General features: G+C 38.3%; 1 protein-coding gene across 1 annotated transcript; it reads left to right on the plus strand.

Annotated features, from left to right (window-relative positions):
* The first annotated feature begins 3,443 nt into the window (after positions 1-3,443).
* Positions 3,444-6,671, plus strand: LOC144713965 (abscisic acid 8'-hydroxylase 3-like). The gene is made up of 9 exons (XM_078588705.1): positions 3,444-3,722; positions 3,823-4,141; positions 4,218-4,370; positions 5,053-5,298; positions 5,369-5,458; positions 5,536-5,614; positions 6,103-6,209; positions 6,281-6,399; positions 6,471-6,671. Exons 1-9 carry the CDS (start codon positions 3,508-3,510, stop codon positions 6,595-6,597), a joined length of 1,455 nt encoding a protein of 484 aa, XP_078444831.1. The 5' UTR covers positions 3,444-3,507; the 3' UTR covers positions 6,598-6,671.
* Positions 6,672-8,611: the final 1,940 nt, after the last annotated feature.

Here is an 8,611-nt window from a genome sequence, read left to right on the forward strand (position 1 = left end):
ATTGATACATCCTTAGGTCAAAGAAAGCAATAAAATTACACTTATAGATAGAGTGACCCAAAAGTAAATCATTGGCAGTACGAACCCTGTAGCTATACATATAGATTATTTAGATTTGTATTGAGGTCTTTGTGTCAGTATTAAAACAAATATCATTTTTATTGACTCAATATCACTTAAAAATTTCATTTTATGTGTCAGTATATCAAATCATTCCACAGATATGTTTAGCTTTAAATCATTGCTTCAACAACTCCCACAATACAGTAAACTCAAAGTGGGAAAAAATATCATAAGATGGGGATTTTAAAATCTACTTACCAAATTTTTAGCTAGTTATGAGTTAAAATTGACCACACTCAGGTAGAAATGAAACACAAACGATGGGTGTGCCAGAATTTCAACTCACATATAGATCATGATTCATTGTTTAGAACTCCTTGATAAAAAACACCTTGATTTAAGCTCAAGTTTCCCCCTAGATTCAATGTAGATTCATATTTTCTTGAGCTCACAAGAATTTTCTGGATGTCAGTTTGTAATCAAGAACAAGGTTTTTGACGAAGTTGGCACATAGTTTCAAGAGATCCAAAATCGTCACCTTGAAAATGAAAAAGGTGGCTGTACATTCATATATTAATAAATAATCAGCAATCCGATCAGAATCTAACGTTCTTGCAAGTTTTTGTTTTGTGGTTTTGAAAGATTGGAATGATGCTGGGTACTGATTGGATACCAATTATCCCATCATCCATTATAATACAGTTTGATTCGGCCACTTGTCTATTTAGCGGTCTCCCGCCCACCCAATAGATCCCCACCATCCAACTTCTGTGATCTACTTGCTTACTGTGACTTCTTACCCAATCTTTGGGAACCATTCGCCATTTTTTCTTACTTACTGGCCCACTACAGCAATCTGGGGCCTGCTCTGTTGATCCCTCCAGCCAGAAAGTTCTAAATAAATATGAATAAACAGTGGACTCTTATCTTCTAACTTTGGTAAATTATTTCTGTCTGAATAAATGGCGGGAATTCTGAAAGCATAATCGTTGAAGGAATCTTATAGAATACTTTTGGGTTTCATTTTCTTGCACACTGTAATCTACTTATCTTTGAAGTGATATGAAATTTTTACACATGAGTAATACAAATATGTATAATTAAATGACTTTAGTCACTCATATACCTCTTATGGCGATTAATGATAAATGGTATGTACGCATGTTATCAAATATATAAAATCCTACTCTGAGTGGTAGTCTGGGAATGTTGCAAGACCTTGGCCTGAATCTTCAAGTCTTGGCTGAGCTTGAAAGAAGGAAATCGACAATTGGGTTGGCTGGTATCTAGCAGTATTCACTGTTTTCTTTTGGGTTTCTGTCAATAGGAGCGTTATTCTTTGCTCATATTTTTTTCCCCTTGTTAAAGTGATCCAAAGACACAAAATACTATGATGGTTGAACGAAAAGAAGAGGCCTGTAGAGAATGGTATTCAGGGAGTTGTGTCTTTGGAGTACATTGGATCACTTTAACAAGGGAAAAAAAGAGAGCAAAGAATAACGTTCCTATTGACAGAAACATAAAAGAAAACAGTGAATACTGTTAGATAGCAGCCAACCCAACATACTGGCATGAAACCAGCGGGCCCTAAACCTTAGTAGGACTGACCTGCATGTCTTTCTCTCCCTCTCTCTCGCTCACTCACTATCTATCTCGTTGTCTCTATTCCCAACGGGAAGTTCCCGGCAACTAGACAAAACCGGCCCATCTCTCTGCCTTTCTCCTCTCAATATCTTCCTCTCTACTTCTTTCATTATCTCTCTTTTTCTCACTCTATCTCTTTATATTTGATCGACATTTGTAAAGCGATCACGCCGGGGAGTTGCTTCGTCCTGTTGCTTCCCGTCTCATCGGTCGCCGAACGAAACGAGGGGCGGGCAAGAGAAGGGACGTACCCTGTCTTGTTTTGCCGCCTCGGCCAGAGAAACGACAGCGGTTGCGTCTCAACGGCGTTGGTTCGATGTTAAGGTTGGGGGGCAGCTGTCCATTGAGCGCTAGGCTAACTACCCTTAAAAGATCCCGGTTCTTGCTTAGTTTGCCACCTGTCACCGGACAACGTATAAACTAACACAGTGGGTCAGGCGAATCTTCTCCTTCCCCGTTAGAAATTTCTCTCATGGAATCACTGGCATTTCATGAACGTGGACAGTACCTGAGATGGGGATGGATCCAAGGAGATAGCGAGATGAATGGATGGTGATCGATATGTATTAAAAAATGGAGAGAAAATAACAGATTAAAAAAGAACAAGGGTGCATAGATTCGATAGATAGTGATGTATAGATATTTGGTATGAGAGAAAGTTTATGGATATCTGTATAGCTGGTTGAGCATGGATGCATTGAGGGAGAGATTGATACTAGCATCGATACATAGATGGATAGACTGATGTAAATAGTGAGTGAATTCCTAGATAGATATCGATCTAGAGAGATAGTGATATACACAAATGGGAAGAGAGATACGGATAAATAGAGATATCTATATAGATAGATATGTAGATAGATAGATAGGTACAGAGGTAGATAGATAGATAGATAGATAGATAGATTGATAGATTGATAGATTCATAGATTGATGGATAGATCAATAGGTCGGTAGATAGATAGATAGGTCGATAGATTGATAGATGGATAGATAGATAGGTTGATAGGTAGACAGATAGATAGATAGATCGTTAGATTGATAGATAGATATATATATAGATAGATAGATAGATAGATAGATAGATAGATAGATAGATAGATAGATAGATAGATAGATAGATAGATAGATAGATAGATAGATAGATAGATAGGTAGATAGATTGATTGATAGGTAGATAGATTGATAGATAGATAGATTGATAGATTGATTGATAGATAGATAGATAGATAGATAGATAGATAGATAGATAGATAGATAGATAGATAGATAGATAGATAGATAGATAGATAGATAGATAGATAGATAGATAGATAGATTTATATAGATAGAAAGATACCACGTCATCTGGTTGCTAACATATTTTCATCCACGGCCCGGAATTTCCGTTTTCGATGCCATCTGCCGTATCAGATCACATGGCTTAGCTTTTCCCATGTTCCACGGAGACCATCGAACTTCCCTTGACGAGTCCAAGTGTCAGATGCCCCATGAAGCAGTCCCCAATCAGTCCTCTAACATGGGACCCAAAGAGGGGACAGAAAAACCATACGTGGCATCTGGTTTGGATAAGCAGGTATGCCATCATGTGCTTGCAAACACCGATATCCTGTTCTTCAAGACCCTCAACACCATTGACACCATCTATGAGTCTTTTCTCTTGTCTCTTCTCTGTCTCCCCCTTTCTTTGTCGTCTTATTGGGTATCTTATAGTATAAATAAGCACCATTCTTACCTCTCCCTCTCGACCCATCCTCAGAAGTAAGTTAGAGGGGAAGAAGCTATCAGAAAGGGGAAGAGATGTGGATAATCTGTGAATTGCCAGTCTGCTGGCTCTTTTTCTCAGTCTCACTATCACTGGTCGTCTTCAGTGTTGTCGTTCTTATTACGACATGGCAGAAGAGAAGTCCAGGGCTTTCCCTCCCTCCCGGGTCGATGGGATGGCCTTGGATAGGAGAAACCCACAAGTTCTACTCTGAGGATCCCAACGTTTTCTTTGCCACCAAGCAGCAAAGGTCCACTATTTCACTTATTTTCACACTTTTTGCCTGTTCTCTTTCATGTTTTTCATTAGTTTGGTAGAGATGAAGTAAAATGTCAGTGTCCCTGACTCAGGTATGGGGAAATTTTCAAGACCCATCTTCTGGGTTACCCCTGCGTGATGTTGGCAAACCCAGAAGCTGCTCGGTTTGTTCTGTCAACGCAAGCGCAGCTCTTCAAGCCGACGTATCCCAAGAGCAAGGAGACGATCATTGGGCCTTCGGCCTTGTTCTTTCACCAGGGCGACTACCACTCACGCTTGAGGAAGCTTGTGCAGGGATCCCTCTCGCCTGAGGCGATTCGTTTCCTTCTCCCCGATATCAATTCTAGGGTCATCTCCTTGCTTACTTCTTTGGAAGGAAGGACAGTCACCACCTTCCACGAAATGAAAAATGTATGAACATGAAAAAACGTATTCATTCTTCCGATTTTTTTTAAAGCATTAATCGAACTATTTTTTTCCTTTTTAGTTGTCATTTGACGTCGGCATACTCGCCGTCTTCGGCCGGGATCTGGATGACCAGTGCAAGGAAGAACTCACGAAGTACTACTGCATAGCAGAGAAAGGGTACAACTCTTTCCCAAACAGATTCCCTGGAACGCTTTACAGCAAGGCAGTGGCGGTGAGAATGACAGCATAAGTTTCTTCTCACACTTGTTTTTATTGTTTTTCTTCTTAAACATTTTATCTATACAGTCGATTATCAACATCAACGTCATCATCATTAAGTTCCTTCGTGCAGTTCTAGTTCACCCCTTCTACTTCCACAAATATTCCCGTCCACTTCTTTTACTTCTGCTTTATGTTATTCTAAACTTATTCTTTTACATCTCCATCTAAATATACATGTACACACATATCTAATTTTACATTATTCCCGTACTGTTTGTTGCACCTTTATTTGTAGCTTTTAACCTTAATATTTTACCCTACTTCTATTTTCATGTATACTCTGCATCCACTTCTTTTTGGGAGTCTAATTCTTTCTAACTCTACTTACTATTCTATTTGTGATTCTACTTCTACCTCTGTCTTTACATCGACTACCATTTGTGATTCTAGTTCTACCCAAGATCTACTTTCTCCTCTATCTGTGCGCCTAGTTCCACTTCTATCTGTGCGTCCACCTCTATTAGTGACTCTTCCTCCTAAAACTTAACTTCTACGTTATTTATAACTTCTACTCTTATTTCTACCACAAATTCCACGTACACCTCTTTAACACACTGATAGTATTTTACATCTTTAGTGGGAGTACATAATAAATCACCATTTCTATCGCCATTTGTACAATCTTTGTCCAGGCGAGAAAGAAACTTGAAGAAATCATGAGGCAGCTTATACAAGAGAGGAGGCAGGGGAGAATGGAGAAGAATCTGTTAAGTGTTCTGATGAGTTCTCAGTACAATAATGGGGTTACCCTAAGCGATGACCAGATCGTAGACAATGTCATCGGCGTACTATTTGCCGCTCGAGATACCACAGCGAGCGCCATGACATGGATCATCAAGTACCTTTACGCAAACAAAAAGCTTTTGGAATCCATCAAGGTATCACATTCATGAATAAAACTTACTTCTATATTTCCCTTGATTTAACTACTTGTGACATCGTCTGCAGGAAGAACATGCGTCCGTTTGTAGGCTTGGCGAGGGCAGCGATTGTTGGTTGAGTTGGGAGCAGACGAGGAAGTTGAAGTTGACTCACAGGGTCAGTTGAGTTAGTGGGTTACGATCAGAAGCCATGTTCAGATCTCGTCTTACTATTCATGTTTGTTTTCCTGGTAGGTCATAATGGAGAGTTTGAGGATGGCCAGCATAATCTCATTTACGTTCAGGGAGGCTGTTGCTGATGTTGAATACAAAGGTTCCTTCTTAATCAAACTTTTCCCACGTATTCGTTTGGTATGATTTTGAAGAAGCTTTCTGTTAGATTACTGATAAACTAGTTCTCACATATGCAAGCTCGCTTTAATTCGCGATAAATCACTTTTTCTGGTTTAAACATATTCTATATTGAAATCGATGCATTTATTTAGTATAAGTGCTGGTTTGCTTACAACTAGTTCTCAGACACGCAAACTCGCTTTAATTAGTGATAAATTAATTTTTCTGGTTTAAACATATTCTATATTGAAATCGATGCATTTATTTAGTATAAGTGCTGGTTTGCTTACAACTAGTTCTCAGACACGCAAACTCGCTTTAATTAGTGATAAATTAATTTTTCTGGTTTAAACATATTCTATATTGAAATCGATGCATTTATTTAGTATAAGTGCAGGTTTGCTTACAATTAGTTCTCAGACATGAAAACTCATTTCAATTAGGGACTTAAACTGTTAACATGCGCAGGATATCTCATTCCTAAGGGCTGGAAGGTATTGCCATTGTTCAGGAATATCCACCATAGTGCTGAGTTCTTTCCTGAACCAAAGAAATTCAACGAGTCCAGATTTAGGGTATTGAATTGCACGTCCTTTCTGCTCTGTCTCCCCCATCATCAGATTTCAAAACAAGCTTCCATTCGCAGGAATCGCCTTCACCGGGCACGTTCTTGCCATTTGGCAGTGGTGTCCACGCGTGCCCAGGAAATGAGTTAGCAAAGATGGAGATGATCATTCTAATGCATCACCTTGTGACAAAGTATAGGTGGGCTCATTATCGTCCACTGATGTTTGATAATTTTGTCTTATATTATAGAGTCTGACATAGTTTTATAGGTGGGAGATATTGGAATCAAGCAGCGACATAGAGTACGGTCCCTTCCCTATTCCGAAAGGAGGACTTCCTGCCCAATTCTTTAGGCAATCCTCCAAGGAGGATGAACAGCTTAAGGAGATTGCCTAATTGCATTGTCAGTACTATCATCATCATGTTTATGATACTATCAAATTATAATAATCTCTCTCTCTTTCTGCGCATGGCAAGTGGAGCGACCAGTTTGAGGAATCTGAATACTGAGAGATAGTCTTTTCTATCTCCTCTCCTAAGATGGTTCGTTGCCTTATCGATGTAATAATATTTGACGGCCTCTATTAGTTGACTCCATGTTCCTGTCCAATTGCCCTCACATTGGATTGAAGGCCTTCGCAAGACATACGGAAAACACTGAGGAAAATTAGCAGTTAATGAAACCGAGCACCCTTTCCTCCCACTGAGCTAAATTATGGCCCAGCATGCATATTCCATGAAATTGATGCGCCTCTTAAAGCACCTAAATTTTCCTCATAGGGTTATTAGTTGCCCTATATTTCCAAGCAAATGAACTAAGCGTTGAAATAGGCCCCCTAAAATGTATCATATATTTAAGTCCACGAGATGTTCGAAGAGTCCATTACTTATCCCGAAATTCTATTTTTATGAAAATGATTTCAATATGATCGAAAAGCTAAAAAGTGTTTTGGGTAAAAACACTTCTAATGATAGAATTATAATGCAACAAAAGCATATTGTAGTCCATCTTCAAGATGGATTGGAGTGTATCTTCTTTATCTTAGCTGTTGAGACTTGTTCCTTTAATGCAGATGAAGCTTGGGCATCTTACATAATTTATATTCCAGGGGCCGCAGCCTCCACATATTACAAAACTACCCATCACTCTATCTGTAACTGATCCGGGTTCTACACATATCTTCACCCATAGCATGTTAAATGGGATATTAAAGCTTTCAAATGAACATTGATGTGCAATTATGTGCTAGACCACACATTGGACTCAACAATCTCCCACTTCAGAAACACGCACATGATCATCCAAAGAGCTGTAGATCACAACCTTATGATCTCAATATTGGTTATTATAACTCAAGTCATATTCCGCAATCTTGTCTACCATCAATTGAACATATGACCGTAATATTATTTAATTCAATTTTATGCTGCTAAGAAAAATAATCATGCATATTTGTTTTCCAAAAAACATAGATCAAGTATGGTTGTGTAGCATGAAAAATTCACAAATGTGGTTTAAAGTGAACATTTCCACCTTTTTCAACTTTATAGAGAGCAATATTCAAAATAGATTAAGTTAAATGACATTCATTTCTAGAAATATTTACATAACTGCAATAAAAACTATCAAATGCAAAGTCCCACCACAATCACAGTTCTTCCCACCAAAGAATACACAGATGAAAAATATGCTCCAAAAATTTAGGCAGTAAACCTTGGTAAGTGGACAATCATAAAGTTTGTCCCAGTATGCTCTGTAGACTTCTGTCCACTCTGAATTCTCTCCTTGAATAGTTGGTACTTTATGTCTATATGCATTCCTGTGCAATGGTGGAAGACGCTATCTGTATTTGTGTAGCACTCCTCCATGATATGAATCTTCCAGGAAGCAGAAACTATAGCTTGAGGTTCATATCCTTGCATCTTGGATCCTTGGAATACCTACCCAAGGATCTCCAAGTCATCTGAATTCTTGTAACTTAGCATGACCTCTTTTCATAATGTGGTTGGTTTTCTTCTCTGACAGAAGATAATATGAATGACGAAATGCAAAAAAAGCAATTTTATCATCTGAATCCATAAAAATGTTTAGTTTTTTATGCTACATAAAATGCATTATTTTTATAATAGGTAAATATTTTTTGAGAGCCAATATATTGAACATTTAAACATGTCCCATTATTCAGCAAGAGTTGTTTGTTGCACTTGTAGTTTGTTAGTTTAATATCCATGATTTTATTTTGTGTCACATACCATGAACTGTTTCAGACATATTGACAATGTTCGCTCCTAGAGGAATTTCTTATTGTGGAACATTCTGATGATAAGTAATTCAACCAGTTGGTTACCAATTTTGTTTCTTCCTGGTGAATTCATCACATTCGCTCACTCTATGCCCAAATTTGGAGCA

Source organism: Wolffia australiana, chromosome 16, assembly GCF_029677425.1.
Source record: "Wolffia australiana isolate 7733 chromosome 16, ASM2967742v1".
In the NCBI taxonomy this organism is placed as follows: Eukaryota; Viridiplantae; Streptophyta; class Magnoliopsida; order Alismatales; family Araceae; genus Wolffia; species Wolffia australiana.

Excerpts from the sequence above, each read along its gene's own strand:
- LOC144713965 (XM_078588705.1), top strand. The coding sequence starts at position 3,508 with ATGTGGATAATCTGTGAATTGCCAGTCTGCTGGCTCTTTTTCTCAGTC. Across the intron at positions 4,371-5,052 it reads TTTACAGCAAGGCAGTGGCG|GCGAGAAAGAAACTTGAAGA; the intron begins GTGAGAATGACA and ends ATCTTTGTCCAG. Across the intron at positions 6,210-6,280 it reads TCAACGAGTCCAGATTTAGG|GAATCGCCTTCACCGGGCAC; the intron begins GTATTGAATTGC and ends TTCCATTCGCAG.